The sequence below is a fragment of the Enhydra lutris genome, unplaced genomic scaffold (genome assembly GCF_002288905.1).
Source record: "Enhydra lutris kenyoni isolate GAN:26980312 unplaced genomic scaffold, ASM228890v2 scaffoldscaffold5, whole genome shotgun sequence".
In the NCBI taxonomy this organism is placed as follows: Eukaryota; Metazoa; Chordata; class Mammalia; order Carnivora; family Mustelidae; genus Enhydra; species Enhydra lutris.
In genome coordinates this window covers 53,369,749-53,387,228 of record NW_019154089.1, presented here as the reverse complement: position 1 = coordinate 53,387,228, position 17,480 = coordinate 53,369,749, and the positions used below count along the sequence as shown (strand labels likewise).

Genomic DNA, 17,480 nt, shown 5'->3' with positions numbered 1-17,480 from the left:
ACACAAAAATAATCTACTGGTCAAGCATTCATTACATATACACTAAAATAATCTACTGGTCATGTTCCTCCTAGTACTGTAGATTTCTCTTTTGTGAACTACCCTCAGGACTTCAGTTTAAAGATAAGGATGTGTTTGGCCAACGACTTTTGTAAAGATTTCTAGCACTTTCTGGAATTAAAAATTCCTTTGGGTTTTACCAGCCAGAGTCAATTATTGGGAATGGGGGTAAAGAACCATTTTTGGGAAAATGGGCTTTTTCTGTATGAACAACTCACTTTAGTACAAGAAGTATTTATGGAACGAGTGCAAAGCTCGAAGTTTTCTGTTCCTGTTTTATTCACAGATCATACTCAAACTTCTCAGCATTTCACTTTCAAGGGACCCGCTGAAAACGAGGGCGGGTCCCTTTAAGGCCCTGGAAAGGGTCTCGGTGTTGGTTTCGGCGGGGAGGACACGCCCCATCACGTGGGCGCAGTCCCAGAGGGGCGGGGCCGGCGTCTCTGGCTTCCGTCACTTCCGGTTCTCTGTCAGTTGCAAGCGAGCGAGCAGAAGGCAGTTCGGCTGCAAGAGTGGAGCGTGAGTTCTGGGGACCCCGCCCCCACCCCCTCGGACCCCTTCCTGGCCGGCCCCCACCCTCCCAGCCGGGCCGCGAGCCTCTGGCGGCTCTACCCAGCTCGCAGGCCACGGCCAGAGGAAATGGCGGCGTTGCCAGGCCTCCCCGCCTCGGCCTCCCTGGACGTCCTCCTCTGTCGCCGACCCGCGCGTCCCATGCTCTGCAGCCCTACCCGCGCCAGAAGCCGGCTCCCGTGAACGGCCCCGGCGTGGCGAGTGCGGCGGCGGGGCGAGGCCGGGCGGGGGCCCGGGCGCCCCCGGGACAATGCAGCGGCGGCCCGGGCCATAGCGGGGGCGCGTGTGGTGCCTGCTTCTCCCCAAGGCCTGGCTGGGGCTCTTTCCCCGGCATCCAGGGTTGGGGGGCTCTCTACCGGAGGGGGAGAGAGGACCCCGTCGGAGGAGGGCTAGGGGGTGGGGGAAGGACGGCTGGTGTGCTGAGGGTAGCTAACGCTTCGAGAGAAGAAAATGGCGCTTGGTGCAAGTCCCTCCTCTTCCCATACGGTCTTCTCCGCACTTCGCCGCCTCCCACGCCCCCTCCGACCAACCTGTCCCCCCCGCCCCCCACCCCCGGGCCTCAGCCGTTGCCAGCCCCAAGGTTCCAGTAGCTTCCTGGCACCGCGCGACCCTCTTCCCCGTCTTGGTGCTCATCACCCTCGTGTTGTACCGAATTCCTGTGCCTTTTAGTCCCGGTTTAGTTTCACCTCGTCTTTTCTGTTCCTCACGCCATCATCAAAGACCGAAATTCATTTTTTCAGTTGCATTTTGTATAGATTTTACACTAGCGTTTAGTATCACCTGCCCGAATTACTGGCCTGCCCCCCTCCTTCGAACAGTAAAGATTCATTAAGTGGAAGTAAAAATCTATCTTGTCAAAAGTTCAAAGTGGCTTTAGTTACCATCACCTTTTTTTGTTTGTTTTTGTTTTTTTTTTCCCCGATGGTCTTATAATTTGGGTTATTTATGAAGTCGTTCTGTGAAATGATCTTAGGCAGCATCCCCCCTACAGCTTTTATTAATAGACCGTATAGTTATGCTTGACAGTTTCAAAGTGAAAAAATAGGTTATGTCCAATTTAATAACCTTTAAAAAAATGTTTCTTGGCATTATTAGCTTCTAGCATTAAAAAACCTAAATTGCTTTTGGAGTTAGGGTTGTAAAATGGAACAGTAACAGGAATAGTGCATAAAATGTAGTTCTCAACGTTGCTGGTCCTCTCCAAATTTACTCTTCTCATGGGGAAATTATCAGTTAAACAACATGGCTGGTTGCTTGTTTGAGCTTTATGAAATTAGTGGCTAGAATTGGGATGGATGGCCCACTTCTTTTACCTTGACCTCCTATTGTGGAACACCTTTAGTGTTAGGTGCCAAGGCAAGTTTAGTCTAGAGAGCTAGATTACTTGGGATTTTTTGAGGAGGAAATGAAGTCTTTTTTCCTTTATTCAACATTTACAGACTGTGTGTTGTATATATTGGGCCCTTTAGGGCATACAGAAATTAACAGGACTCAATCTTTTTGGAGATAGAGAGGGCTAAAGATAACTTAATAATAAGTGGTTTATGACCTGGTTTTATAAGTGTCTTGAAAAGAGTGCCTTGGAATTCCTTGAAATTTGGGCTTTAGCTCCCCTACCCCTCACTTCTCTACAAAAGTTGGTGCATGAGGCGCTCTGTCTCTCAATAGAGATCCACCTGAAAGCAAGATATTGGGTTATGTATCTTGTGGTGGGGGGAGCTAAGGTCATAGTGGAATTTGAGAAGAGGTTTTGCCCCTCCTATAAGCAGATTCTTCAAAATATAGTTAAACTATTTCAGAGTAGAAAATTAGTGTAAAATACAATGAACTGTAAAAATTGTATTTAACTTTGTGAACTCTGAATTAGTTTTTGTCATTTTGATGGCATGATCAAAAAGCCAAAGAAAATTAGGGACATACACAAAATATGAAAAAATAGGATTATGCTGGCAAACGAATTACATTTGTATAGTGCAGCTGTTCCGCATGTTGTGTGAATGTTGGGGTCAGTTCCTGCAATTAATAATTCTGTTAGGTCTCATCAATGAGAAATATAAAACAGTACTGAGAATATGCCTATTCCTGGTTTTAACAGAGATTGCTGTCAGCTGCCTTTTTCCAATTTAGTCTACCCATAAACATCTAACTCCTCTAAAATGAAGTATAAAAACACCCAATGGGTTTGAGAAAGAGGTGTAGGAGTGTGAGATGTGTGTGACATTTAGTTCTTTCTCCTTGCTGGATTCTCCTTGCTGGGTTCTGGGTGTTACTTTCAATTTGGAAGAGTATAAATTAAGAGTATAACTTGTAGCATTGTGCTGAGCGTAACAACTCCAGTACTACAAAATGGTAGAACCATGGAACTTCTCGAATTTTTGCTTGGGAAAGAGTTAAGTTGAAGGTAATAGAACAATTTGTAAATTATTGTGTATAATGTGTTTTTCTTTCAGAATGCCTAAATCAAAGGAACTTGTTTCTTCAAGCTCTTCTGGCAGCGATTCTGACAGTGAGGTTGACAAAAAGGTGACTGTTAACGCAAGTCATTTCTGTGGTAGCTTAATTCAGCAGTATTGCCCACATCCTGTTCTCAAGGACAGCAAGGCTTATCAGAATGGTAAAATGAGTGCCTGGATGGGTGTTTCAGAAAGTGCACATGGCTCCTGGACCTCTTGACCAAAATGCTTGGGTTCCTTGTACGTTCACACTCCTGACCCCCGAATCAGGCTTGAGCAAGTCTTGAGAGTTTAACAAGTCTCCCGTAGAGGACTTCTAGGAACCCCAAAGCTCTAGGGCCACCACTTTATTCCCTAGGGGGATAGCATTAGAATGAGGCCTGGAACCCTGTTTGCCATTATTCAGAAACCTGCCTAATCTCTAGGTATTGTGTGTTGTAGTTGAGTTAAAATTACCTGAACTCTTTGAATGTCGATGTCAGTTTTGACCACCTTCTCAGCCACTGGTGTTTATCCAGCACAGTAGGATTACTTAAAATGTAGGCTTGGTACATTTTAAGTTAGAATGTTATTTACTCTGTTCCCCTCTTTTTAGTTAAATCAACACCCGGCAAAGCTAACATAAAATTACGCATTTGGACAAGAGGGTTTTTGTACATTAGATGACAGCCGTGCTGGGAGCCATGTATTCTGCTTAACTGAGCAGCTCACACTGCAGTCAGAGCTTCCTTCTATGCAGAACTGTTTTTTTTTTTTTTTTATTTCCTAGGAGATTACATAATTATGTCTCTGAGTTTAGTTGGCAGTGTTAGTTAAAAGAGCTTATGGGAGAATCTTGGAGAAGATGGACCTTTATAGGGAAATACAGAATATATAACCTAAAGTTTGAAATAAGGTCTCAAAAAGCATACATTAGCTATACTCCAGAAGAAAATACCTCTTAATTTTTTTTTATTCAAACCTAGTAATGGCGTTTGACTATTCGTTTAACAAATTTTTACTGAACTTTTATGTCAGTCCGTAGATACCCAGCCCCCTATATAAAGAATAATCCACTTTCTGCTTAATTGAGCTGTTTTTGCTGTTTGCTATTAATAATACTATTAATCCTGTAAACACAGTAATACGTTAACTTTTTCAGTTTATATACGTGTGTACATTCTGTTTTACCTAACTTCATCTAATTCAGAACGTTAATATATTAGTTTCTACTTTCCACTAAGGAACATGACTGCCCTCTGCTGTTTAGGTTGGGAACTCTACTGGTTTTCATAGGCTGTTAGGTCATTTTCAGAATGAGGCGATATAAAAAGTTTTTACAATAATGTTGTTTTATTTAAAACATTGCCTTGATTTGGGATGCTAATCTAACACATTGCTGTCCACCTTCAGTGATTTTTGTGATGAAGTTCTTGTGTTGTTGACTTCTAATGCCCAGTACAAAATAAGCTTTTCATATTCATAACTTTTCAAAGTCAGTTTAAGTCCCTTTTGGAATAGACAGGGTACAAATAGCATATCCTAGATTGGAATGAGTTGCTTGTTTCTTCCTAATTAATATATATCCTTTATAAAAATATAAGTTGCTGACTAACTTGAGTAGACTTGGGGTTTTCAGAAGTTTATTCACAAGCAGCAGGCCCCCATCTCTTTTTTTTGTCCCCCCCCTTCCAAAAAAATCGTATTTGGGATACTGGTCTAGAAAAGAATTATTCCTCTGGTTATTGCCACTATGATGCTTGAGGTGTTTTTTGGGCTTCTGAGAACACATTTTGAAAAAACTGTGTTAGATCTTAGGTTAGCTCCATTGTTCCATTGTCAAGTGAGACTTGCCTGTGTATGTGTTTACTATTTTTTTCTTAATAAATGTAGTCCTTTGAATCTTTAAGTCTTAAAAAGTAATGAAGTGCTTGAACCTGAGATATGTTTTATTCTTACGTGTGCTAATTTTAACCATTATGCTTATTTTTCTTTCAAGTTAAAGAGGAAAAAGCAAGTTACTCCAGAAAAACCTGTGAAGAAGCAAAAGACTGGTGAAACTTCAAGAGCCCTGTCATCCTCTAAGCAGAGCAGCAGCAGCAGAGATGATAACATGTTCCAGGTAATTTCCTTAGATATTCGTGTCTGGCTTGATCTGAAAAATGTTACTAGTACCTTAATTTAATACTGCAAAATATTGACTAAGAATATTCCTTGAAATATGAGAGTAGGTTTGTAGAAATGAAAGTCATTTATACGATGCTAGATTATTGTTAAAGTCTAGAAATCTGTAGTTTGGCTAAGTGTAAAATTATTTATTTATTTATTTATTTATTTATTTTTTTAAAGATTTTATTTATTTGACAGAGAGAGAGATCACAAGTAGGCAGAGAGGCAGGCAGAGAGAGAGAGGGAAGCAGGCTCCCCGCTGAGCAGAGAGCCCGATGTGGGGCTCGATCCCAGGACCCTGAGATCATGACCTGAGCCGAAAGCAGAGGCTTTAACCCACTGAGCCACCCAGGCACCCCTAAGTGTAAAATAATTTAAAAGTTACAGATATCAAAAAAAAAAAAAAAAAACCAAAGAGATTGAGAACTGCACATTTAGGAAGCAGTTTGGAATAGATAGGTCTAGTATTGGGCTGTGAAATATGGATGGAGTATTACTGGAGAAGAAACAGCATTATGGCCTGCATAGTTTGGGCTTGATAAGAATAGGAGAGGCAGGTGGTGCCTGTGTGGCTCAGTTGGTTAAGTGTGGGACTCCTGACTTCTGCTCAGGGTTTTGGGATTGAGCCTGTGTTGGGTTCCGCCCTTAGTAGGGTGTCTGCTTGAGATTCTCTTCCTTTCTCTCTCTGTGTCCTCCCCTAACCCCATGATGCTTACTTGCTTTCTCTCGAAACAAATAAATAAATTTTCTCTCAAAAATAAATAAATCTTTAAAAAAGAACAGGAGAGGTGGGTGGATTTACTGAAATTGGCCCTCCCTGTATAGTGGGGAATAAGATTGAATATCGAGGTAAAGCAAGGGAAGTGTTTCAAGTGTTTGAAGGGCTTAATTATGAGTTGGAGCCAAAATGTTAGAATGAGGCTGCAAACATTTGACTGGAAAAGGCTAGAGTGTATATACATGTACACATATATGTATATATAAAATGCATAGTTACGTATAATATAGATATATATTTTTAACTTTCTGATGGCCTTGAAAGACAGTGCCAGGATTAAGGTTAGAATGAGAAAATAGGGCACCTGGGTGGCTCAGTTGGTTAAGCGTCTGCCTTCAGTTCAGGTCATGATCTCAGGGTCCTGGGATCAAGGCAGTTGATCAAGTTGATATCAAGTTGTCAAGTGGTACACCTTACGTGTATACGGTTTTTGCTAAAATATGTTAAAAACATAGACCATCCAGATGGATTATTTAGTTATGGGGTTTAGTTCTCTGACTTCTGTAGTATTGGGGAATAGACTGAATTGGTAGAGAACCTGAGTCACTGTATATAAGGAAGTATTACCAAAGGGCCCTCATTTCTTTGAGTTCGTAATAAGTTGAGTGATTACCATATTTCATGGTCTTGCTGAGTTCTGGGTGTGCAGTGATGAGCCAAGTAGACGTGATCTCTGGTTTTATGGAATATATGGGAATAAATATGATACTGATAAACATGTATTTATAATTAAAGTTACGATGTGGGCTGAGAAGCAAAAGGTCAGATTATAGAAGAGGAGGTGCTCTGGGAATCTCTTAAGGATGTGACATTTGAAGCTAAAGACCTAAATGAGCCAGTCATACGAAGTGAATGGGAGGCGGAGTCCTTTTCAGAGTAAGTAGAGAGATCGGTGCAAATGTTTTGTGGCTAGAGCTTAGGAAGCCTGGTTGAGAGAGTTGATAGGCGATCTAGTTGGTAAGGACGTTGGGGGCCAGATCTTGCACCATCTTCCTATTGGAAGGTCATTTTTAGGAGACAGCTCACAGAGTGGAACTTGTTAAGACATTGATAGAATCTGTCAGGACCCAAGTGATCAGGTATCCTTTTCAAAAACAAATAGATCTAAATTAGAACTGTTTGGGTATTAACAGCCATAAGACAGGATTTTTTTTTTTTTTTTTTTTAACTTCATATCCATCACTTGAGAATTAGAAGAAATAATCTTACTCTGGTAAAGCAGTGTGCATAAACATAAGCAGCTCTTTAAATGTAATACTTGAAGAGAATTGTACCCAAGGAAAGTCACTGCACTGATTTTTCAAACTCCAGAATGATTTGGGCAGAATCCTGGCTAGAGCGGAAATACTCCTACATGCTTGCCTTGAGTCTGGTTCCTTCAGCTCTGAGTTTAAGAACTTGGTTCTGTAGAGACATATCCTCCCTGAGGTAGAACTTAACGTGATATTGAAAACAACCTGGAGATCTGTCTCGTAAATACTAAGCACTTGTGTCCTAAAGGTCAGAATGGTTGAGACAGGGACATTGATCTGTATTTTTCTTCAAAGTTAGACACAGGGGTCAGTAGTACTACCTTACTTGATTTAATGATTTAAGGAAAAGCCTGATCCTTTAAAATTCTGTCATTACAGAGACAATTCTTAATATGGTGTGGAGTTGGGGTTCATGTATGTATTCTAGGAACCCGTGAAATTATTATTTCTCTATTTGAATTTTTTTTGGTGAGTGAAGAAATTATTCATAACTTTCATCAAATCTCCAAAGGAGAGAGGAATCAAAAAAATTTAAGGATCAACATTCTGAATGATATTCATGTTTTTCCCCCTTGTTAAATACCACATTATATGTAAATGTATACATATATTATATATATATATACACACATATATACATATATGTATACACATGTATACACGTGTGTGTGTATATACACATATACATATATACATAATGTAAAATTATATGCATTCTGTCATCTGATTATGTTATTTCTTCTTATACATGTGACTGTAGAGATCTTTATTCTTTCTACTTTAATCGTTCTATCTGTATATTACCTCTTGTTTCTGTTTTTTTTGGAGGAGGGTAAGAGTTTGTCAGCTTTATTCATTTATTCATTTCTCCTCAAGGGAGAGTTGACTATTGGGCTTCTTTTTAATAAATGTTATTGAGAGGTAATTTATATATATAACAAAATGCACACATTAAGCCTAAAATTTGGTCAGCTGTGATAAAAATGGACACAGTCTTGTAATGAGGCCTTTTCCATTGCCCCAGAAAGTTCTCTCTTGGCCTCCCTTTGCAGTCATTCCCCCTGCCTGAGATAACTACTGATCTCATTTCTATCACTGTGTATTTATTTTGCTTGTTCTACAGCGTCTTGTAGTGGAATTGTACAGTTTGTATTGTTTTGTGTCTGGCTTCTTTTGCTCAGCATAACATCTTGGGGTTGGTTCTTATGGTTATCCATTTGTAGTTTGTTTCTTTTTATTGCTGAGTTGTATTCCACTGTTGGATTATACAACAGTTTGTCCCTACACTTTGGATAGACATTTGAGTTGTTTCTACTTAGTCTTGGGCTGTTAGGAATAGCACTGTTGGGAACATTCTTGTACAGGTCTTTGTGAATTTTTTTTCCTTTTTGGATCAATTATCAGATGCATTTGCTGGGCCTTAGGGTAAGTGTATGTTCAGCTTTATAAGAAACTGTCAAACTGTTTTCTGTAGTAGCTGTACCATTTTACGCACCCAGCAACAATGTGAGAGATTCCAGTTGCTTCATACATGTCCTCACTGGGTTTTGTCAATATTTGATGCTATTCACATAAGCTAATGGATATGTAGTAGGAGCTCATTGTAGTTTTACTTTGGACTTCGTTCAGGTCTTTTTTGCCCATTAAAAAGATAGAGGTCATTTGGTTTATTGAGCTGGAAGAGTTCTTTATGTATTTTAGGTATGAGTTTTTTGTCAGCTCTAAATATAGTGGACATTTTCTTTAGGTCCATGGTTTGCCTGTTAATTTTCTTTTCTTAAGAAAATTTTATTTATTCATTTGTCAGGGGAGAGAGTGAGCGAGCACGCACACAAGCAGGAGGGGCAGCAGAGGGTGAAGCAGGCTCCCTGCTGATCATGACCTGAGCTGAAGGCAGATGCTTAACTGACAGAGCCACCCAACTGTCCCTCTAGCGTGATTTTACAGTTTTAAACCTATTTTCATTTTGAATTCTCAGGAATACAAGATTTGCAGAAGAGAGTAGTAGTAGTATTTTTTCTGCTTGTGTTTTGTTTTGGTTCTAAGTCCAAGAACCTATAAAGGCTCCAGAAGTCTCTTCCTGGTTTTTCAAGTCCTCTTCAGTATAGCTCCCATCTGTTTAGCATGTCCTTGAATCTCAGCAGTTGTTGTGTCTTTCTGTTTAGTCCCTTCCATGTCCTTGTCATTTTTTTCTCTTTTACTTAATTGATGGGCTGTCATTTTTCAAGGTTAGATCCTAATACCTAAGGTCTCTTCCACATGCTCAAGCCCACACCGAACTCATACTTGACTTAATCAATATTACTTCAATAGGTTTTCAGTACATTTTAATGTTAGAGACTCAGCTAGCTTATTAGCTCATGGGCTTACTAGCTACAGGGTTTACTGGCTAGGGGGTTTATTGTAAAAACCAAAATGAAACAATGTTCAGTTCTGTGGTTAGCTGCTTAAGATACTTCTGCGTTTCTTAGAGTCATTAAATCAGTATTATAAATCACAATTAACAGTTTCACTGTGATAATTATTTTGTCTTAATTTATTCATTTAGACAGTTTACTGGGAACCTAGTATGATAGGCACTAGGGGGTGCAAAGAAGATTGATTAAAAAATAAGCCATTAAAACTGACCCTAAGATCACTGGTGACTTTAGAATAGGCAGTGGGAATTCAATTAGTAGAAACAGTATTTTTCTCCTTTTGAGATTTGGCAATAAAAGGAAGAAGGAAAAATGGAGAAAGTTATAAAATGCTGCAGATTAGAGAAAATGCCTTAGAAAAAGAGAGGAATGAGCATGTTAGGAAATGGTAGATAAGCAAAGGGAAAGAATGTGTAAGTAAGAAATAGGATAGAAAAAGTAAAAAGTTAAGGCTTGATGGTGTTGTGAGTACAGGGAAGAGAGATTTGAAAGCACTTAACCCATATCCAGTGGACTTCATTTTCTCCATAAAGCATGGGGTATGCCTGGAAGTGGGGCACACCCGCGGGATCAGAAACTTACTTAAGGAAAGAAAACTGAAGGAAAATGAACCAGACCTGGCTGAGACCAGAAAAAGCACCGTTAATGTGTACTGGGTCAGTACAGCTGTGATTCTGCTACAGTAATACTTAGTATCCCAATAAAAAGGATTATTTAATAATCAAGGGACCCAGGATGGAAGGGAAAGGAACATAGCCAAATGCAGAATCTTTGCACGTTGATGTGTTCTAAGCACAAAAATCATGGCCAGTGATTAGTCAGTAGGTTTGAAAAATAGTTTTTTTTTTTTTTTTTAAAGATTTTATTTATTTATTTGGCAGAGAGAGAGGCACAGCTAGAGAGGGAGCATAAGCAGGGGGAGTGGGAGAGGGAGAAGGAGGCTTCCTGCTGAGTAGGGAGCCTGATGCGGGCCTCGATCATGACTTGAGCTGAAGGCAGATGCTTAATGACTGAGGCATCCAGGTGCCCCTGAAGAGTAGTTTTAGAATGAGTAAGAGATAGGTAGAGGCATTGGAAGTTTTGATCAGAAAGTATGACTTTTTAGTTGAAGTGCTGGACAGTATAGACAGTGTCTTATAGTGAAGACATCTGGAAGGTGCTTTACAGAGTAAAGCCTTTTCCTTCTCTGGAATTTGTAGTTTGTTAAGCATAGTATCAGGTTTTTGGAAAATGGTTTTCTGTGGGTAGTTTTAAGTTCTTAATTTGAGGACTGTGGTGAAGTGTATTAAAGATGTTATTTGAAATGAATGTCTAAAAGGAAGAGGTTTCTCATGTTCTAGTGACCAGATCTCTGGATTTTTTAAAAGGTACATAGCTAGTGGGGTTTGTGGATTCCTACTGGTTGTAGTTTGTACTGCCAAAGCTTGCTTTCTAATGATTTTTGTGGTAAAAAACGCAACATAAAATTTACCATCTTAAAAGCATGCAGTAGTGTTAAGTATGTTCATATTATTATAAAACAGATTTCCTGAACTCTTTCTTTTAGCAAAACTTAAAGAATTCCCCTTTCCCTCTTCCCCCAGCCCCTGATAATTAACCATTCTGCTTTCTGTCTCTATGAATCTGACTGGTGTAGGCACTTGTATAAGGGGAATCATGAAGTACACATCTTTTTTTTTCTTTCTTTCTTTTTTTTTTTTTTCTTTTTTAAAGATTTATTTATTTTAGAGTGAGAGCTTCAGTGTCTATGTGAGGTAGGGGCAGACGGAGAATTTCCAGCAGACTCTCCACCTAGCTCAGAGCCCCATGTGGGGCTCATGACCTGAGTGGAAATCAGGAGTTGGACGCTGAACTGAGCCACCCAGGCGCCCCAGTATGCATCTTCTTGTGAGTGGTCATTTCACTTAGCCCATTCAGTAAGGTTCATCCATGTAGTAGCATGTGACAGAATTTCCTTTTTAGAGGCTGAATAATATCCCACGGTATGTATATATCTCAGATTTTGTGTATCCATTCATCTCAGGATGGACATTTGGGCTGTTCCCATCTTTGGGCTGTTGTGAGTAATGCTGCTGTGAACATGGGTGTATAAATAAATACCTTCTCAAGACCTTGCTTTCACTTCTTTTAGGTTCATACCCAGAAGTGGGGCTGCTTCATGAAATACTCTTATTTTGAATTTTCTGAGGAACCACTGTACTGTTTTCCATAATGTTACTCTGTTTTACTAATGATTCCTTTAATGTGAAAGTGATTGAAAGTGTGAGATGTACTTCATTTTAATTCCATCTTTTTAAGAAAGATTTCTTCTTAACAGTGACATTTCCTTTGGTGGTAGTTTTGATACTGAGAATAGTAGTTACTTTCATGATTTAAAGTACAGGGAGTGTGCAGCAAGTTGTGATAAAAATATGGACAGTCTCTTGAAATGAGAACCTTTCTATGTTTTTGTTTCTTTTGCAGATTGGGAAAATGAGGTACGTCAGTGTTCGGGACTTTAAAGGGAAAGTCCTAATTGATATTAGAGAATATTGGATGGATCCAGAAGGTGAAATGAAACCTGGAAGAAAAGGTGAGATTTAATTTCCTGAATTTGGTCTTAATAATTAGGACTAAACCAAAAGGTAACCTACCTTATTTAAAATTGAAATAATGTTGGCAGTGCATTTGGAAGATCCTCATTTAGTTGATTCTGTATTTTCTGTAGTTTTTTAGACATGAGATTTAACTTATTTTAATGACATGTCTTAAATAGCTATTGGAATAAAACCCAGGAAAAAGAACACACTTCTTACCACTTCATTTGGCTGCTAATTTGCTTGGATGTAGCTTTAGGAAAAAAAATTGACGTGAATTCTTAAGTAGAGCAGGCACTATCGGGTCATTTGTAAAATTAGGAATGAAAAATTCTGGTTTACGTGAGTGTTTCCTTGAGGTTCATCTAAAGGCTATCCTTTTGGGGGGGGGTAGCCTTTTAGCAGGTCTTTGTCCTTCTTCCATTTGTGCGTCACCCAGTCCCAAGCTTGTTGGCATCACAGAAGCACATTTTATTTATTCATCATAGAGCTAGGGAGTGTTTGTATACAAACATAAATTCTTATATTTGGGTAGTTAGCTGCTTGAGGTTGATCCTTAGATCAAAATAGGCCTCTTTATCGCCTTCTACTCTGCCTGTTTGTTAGCTTGAAGGTACCGCTTGTTTGCTTTATGCAGTTCTTAGGTTTGGTAAACCTAACCTCTCTGTTTCTGTACACTTTAACATTTTCTTGTTCAAGGCCATTTCTGGAATCACTGACGTTTTTCATTGTGGCCAGTGCCAAATTTCTTCTCTTGTTTCTGCAAACATGTATTGGAACAATTTGATTAGCTTTAAAGCCCTTCCAGGGTGTTGACCCAGGGTGTTCTTCTGCCTTCCTCTCAATTTCATGGCCTCCCAGCAGTTTTCTGAGAAATACATGAATTCTTCCAATTCTAGTTTATTTTTCTATTTATGGGGGTCAAATATTAGTACATTAGAAGTTTCAAGTGCAAAGTGCTTTCTCTTCACATTTTTACTTGAAAGGCATGTTCTTAGCTAACATTTTAAATGTTTATTATGTGTCAGCTGATAAGTAAGCTTTTCACTCACATTAGCTAATTTATTGGTTCACAACACTGCTTTGAGGTGTAAATACCATTTTACTGGTGAGGAGACTGAGGCTTAGAGATTTTTTTTAAGGTCATACAGTTAGTGATAGGGAGGGATCCTGCGATTTGAACCCTGACAGCAGGACTCTCCAGAATGCATTTTTAACCACCGTCTACATTTTGAGAAGTCCTATGTGGGTCATGTCCAAGGAATTTCTCCAAAGTAAATGAATGCTTCTTGAAGAACTCAGCACAGAGTTGCTCACCTTGAGTTCCTGTAGAAATTTTGAGCAAATGTTGGAACCAACTGGATGTAAAAATGGAGTGTCACATACAAAATCTGGATCTGGCCACTTAGCCTGCTAGTTTACAAGGTTCTGTGAGATGCATCTTCGCGTCATCGTTTGTTCTCACAGGCTGTACTACGTATTCTGCAGGATGCAGTGTTGGAAGTAAAACTGGGCATTAGACTGGTCTGCTCAGGTAATTGTGATTAGTCTGTAATAACAAGGGATTTGACTCTCAGTATGATAGTCATTGTGCCATTCCAAGTGGCAGTTGTCGATAAAACAGTTTTTGTTTTGGAAGTGTGAAAATCGTCAAAGCTTAAATGGATTTCCAACTTTTAATTTTTAAAAACTTTGTTTTAGGTATTTCTTTAAATCCCGAGCAATGGAGCCAACTGAAGGAACAGATTTCGGACATTGATGATGCAGTAAGAAAACTGTAAAATCAGAGCCATGAAACCTGTACTGTTCTAGTTGTTTTAATCTGTCTTTTTACATTGGCTTTTGTTTTCTAAACGTTGTTTTCCAGGCTATTGTATATTTGGATTGCAGAACAATTTGTAAGATGAATACTTCTTTTTTTTTATGTGCATTATTAAAAGTGTTCTGAGTGAAGCTAATTGTCAACTTTATTAAGGAGGATTGCTTTGTGCCTGCCACCTAGTGTAAAATAAAATCAAGTAATACAATCTTAACTGTTGTGGCCTTTCTTGATCAAAAGAGTTGGTACCATTTAAGGCCAAAAGTAACAGTTTATAGACCTGTTAGTTTCACTTTGGCTTTTACATGCAAAAGGATTTGTATTGCATTGAATTTATAAACTCTGACTTGTGAAATTCATAGTTGATCTGTTTTCTTCCAGCCCAATGTCTAGACTTAACTAGATTTTTCTACCCCAGTGATACTTCACTCTCCCCCCCACCTTTTTTTAATGGCGTTTTTTCCTTTAATGACTTGTCATGTTCAGTTTTCATTTCACTTTTTTGCTCTCTTGAATATATTATACTAATTTGGAAAATCATTGAAACTGTCAACATGTTAGTTATCTCAACAAGGTACTTGTAATTAAAATATTATATGAGAGCTACAATCACTAATTCTACTGTATTAACTATTAGGAGATATAGTTTGATAAAAAAAAAACATGGCTTGTATGAAAACTGAGCAAGTAAGTGTATGTCGTTACCTGTAGTGTTCTGTGTAGTTACCTTATTGCTTAGTCTGCAGAGAATAATGACTTAAATGTCTGATTTCCTTTCACTTATTAAACCTGTTCACCATGGGATGATGTCTATGAAATCAGATACTGTTACCTTAGATTAGGATTTAATAAAAATTGTGAAAGCTTACTGGCCTAACATTTTATTTTATAACGTTGAGTGTGGATTATATGTAGCCAGAGATATCACTGAGCTTTACTGTCACAGGAGGTAATGTGGTTAGTTTTTGGAAGAAAGACTATATAGACACATATTTCTGGTTTTTTGGCCTTTTCTTAGTGGACTTGGTTCTTTTTTTTTGCAGTTAATCTACTGGACAATAGTATTCTAGACTTAATGTTGCTAAGTTTTAGCAGGCACTCGGAAGTGATTTTCATTAAAGTGTAGCGATGAAACAGACCCCGATTGAGGCACAGATTTCAGGGGCTTTGCAGCAATAAATAGGGCAGGATGTGCCTTAGGAAGAGAATTTAGGGGAACTCTAACTGAGATGAAGGAAGGTGGCAGTGAAGAGGAGGGAAATCTCTTCAAACAAGGAGAAACATAGGATATTTTGGTCACATTGATAGGACACAATCCTGGATGGAATAGTAAAAAGAAAGGTTTAAAGACATGTAAAAAAAAAATTCTTGTTAACAAACTATTTTCAATAGCTAATCTTAAATGGTTTTATTGCCATGTCGGAGAGTTGCACTATTATACCAAGACTGATTATTGCATCTAAAACATTTTATAGTAGAATTGTCAAGGACTTGATTTCAAAACTAGCTGTCAGGACACGTATAGTTATTAAATTGTTTTCTGGCAGTTCTTCTGTTTTAAAGTATGTTTTTACATTTTTTAGATGATTTTTCTAATGTTTGCTTTTAGCAGTAATCCTAATAGGTGCGTAATTGGGGAATTAAATCTTCTCTTCTGGTATTTCAACTTCATCAGATAATAGGTACCCAAAGTGTTCAAAATGGTATTTTAGACAAATCATATCTTGATTGTTAACTTTCCCTTTATTTGGGAACATACATGTGTTCTATTAACTTAATTGGGTGGGCTTGTAAAGTATTTCTTATTATATATACACAGAAAGGGTAGTTAGAACACAGAACATTGATTTTGGTGTAGGTGAAGAGGGAATAATGGGAAAGTTTCCTAGGTCTATATGAATTCAGGCTGCGTGTGCATTTTGAAACAATCTGCTGACACAGAGCTGGTGCTGAAATCTGTTACCTAGGCATTTTCTAGCTGTACAACATTGTGTCATTAAGACCTTCATATAAAGAGTGTTTCCCTCACAGAATTTGATAGGTTGACTGCTAAATTCATTTCAATTTGTAAATGGATATGCAATATATAGAAATTACTTCTTTTTTGGGGTACAGGAAGTGATGAGAACTAGGTTTAAAAGAAAAGACCAGTTAATTGTACTGAGAAGAGAAGATAGGGGAGTGAGGTTTTCTGTTTAAAATTACCTTCGTGGTAAGATTTCTTCCAGGAAGAGAGCTTGCCATTTTGAGGCAGCGGTTTCTTACTTGGTAATGCCAGAATGAATTTAATTAATGCCAGCCCTGAGTGAACTCGTAGCAGGGTTTCTCCAGTGGGGTTTTCCTCTTTGTCTTTTCAAGTATGGGTAGCATTTGACCGATTTCCAGTGCCCTTGGCATTTTACTTAAAGAACAACCACTAAAAACAAAAACAAAAACAACAACAAAAAAAACCCCCACACCACACACACATATAAAAACAAAACCAAACCTTTTTATGATTTGATTATTCTCTCTTGCTTTTACTTTGTGAATGCTTTTGAAGAATACTCCTACCTCATTAGCTAGTCAAGATGTTGTGATATTGGATCTATTTCTACGTAGGAAAAAACACTTAGGAAAAAAAAAAAGTACATACATCCTGGCTTGGCTATTGAGGGGAAAAGAGAAAGAGTTGAGTGTTATTTAGGTTTCCTGATAGGGATGTCAGAAAGATCACTATACAAGCTTGAAATTTTTTTAAAAAAAGCGCTGGCTAATATTTAGGTATCTCCTGAAATTCTTTGTTATTTACTTTTTATGGAAATTCAGTGAAATACTTTAAAGTTTTTGTTTTTATTCTTAAAGTGGTATTTTCCAGATAAAGTCTGGGGTAAACATTCACATAGTCACGAATATGTAATTCTGTAATTGTGGAATAACCTGTATGCTTTGTTTGGTACATCTTCCGTGGAGATGTCAATGAATATAATCCTCCATCTGTGAATATTTTAAATGTTGAAATAAAAATAAGAAATGTGGCCTATGTGTCATCACGGTTTCACAGACCTAAAAATGAATGGCTTAGTTATCTATTGAATGGGTTTTGTTAACAAACAATGCCTTCCTGTGTGAATGCTTTTGGAATGTGAATTCGTTTTAGCATGTTATATCTCCTGAGGACCTCTGGAACCTGACCAGACTGGACTGGATGGGATAGGACTGGATGGGACAGGGTGGAGTGAGGCAGGCAAGTGGGGGTGGTGTGGGCCTGTTTTTCCTGTCTACCTGATTCGGATGGAAAAATGCAGATAATAAGGTGTATAGAATCTCTTCTTTCTCTCTCTTTTTTTAAACCTTATTATATGTTTTGCAGATGGATTATTCCATGGTATACTTAACCACATTGAATGCTAGACTCTGTTGAGTA

General features: G+C 38.5%; 1 protein-coding gene across 1 annotated transcript; it reads left to right on the top strand.

Annotated features, from left to right (window-relative positions):
* The first annotated feature begins 488 nt into the window (after positions 1–488).
* Positions 489–17,091, top strand: LOC111140931 (SUB1 homolog, transcriptional regulator). The gene is made up of 5 exons (XM_022493196.1): positions 489–579; positions 3,081–3,153; positions 5,062–5,184; positions 12,143–12,251; positions 13,957–17,091. Exons 2-5 carry the CDS (start codon positions 3,082–3,084, stop codon positions 14,034–14,036), a joined length of 384 nt encoding a protein of 127 aa, XP_022348904.1. The 5' UTR covers positions 489–579; position 3,081; the 3' UTR covers positions 14,037–17,091.
* Positions 17,092–17,480: the final 389 nt, after the last annotated feature.

Coding starts and splice junctions, on each gene's coding strand:
- LOC111140931 (XM_022493196.1), top strand. CDS start 3,082: ATGCCTAAATCAAAGGAACTTGTTTCTTCAAGCTCTTCTGGCAGCGAT. Junction 3,154..5,061: donor ACAGTGAGGTTGACAAAAAG/GTGACTGTTAAC, acceptor TTTTCTTTCAAG/TTAAAGAGGAAAAAGCAAGT. Junction 12,252..13,956: donor AATGAAACCTGGAAGAAAAG/GTGAGATTTAAT, acceptor ACTTTGTTTTAG/GTATTTCTTTAAATCCCGAG.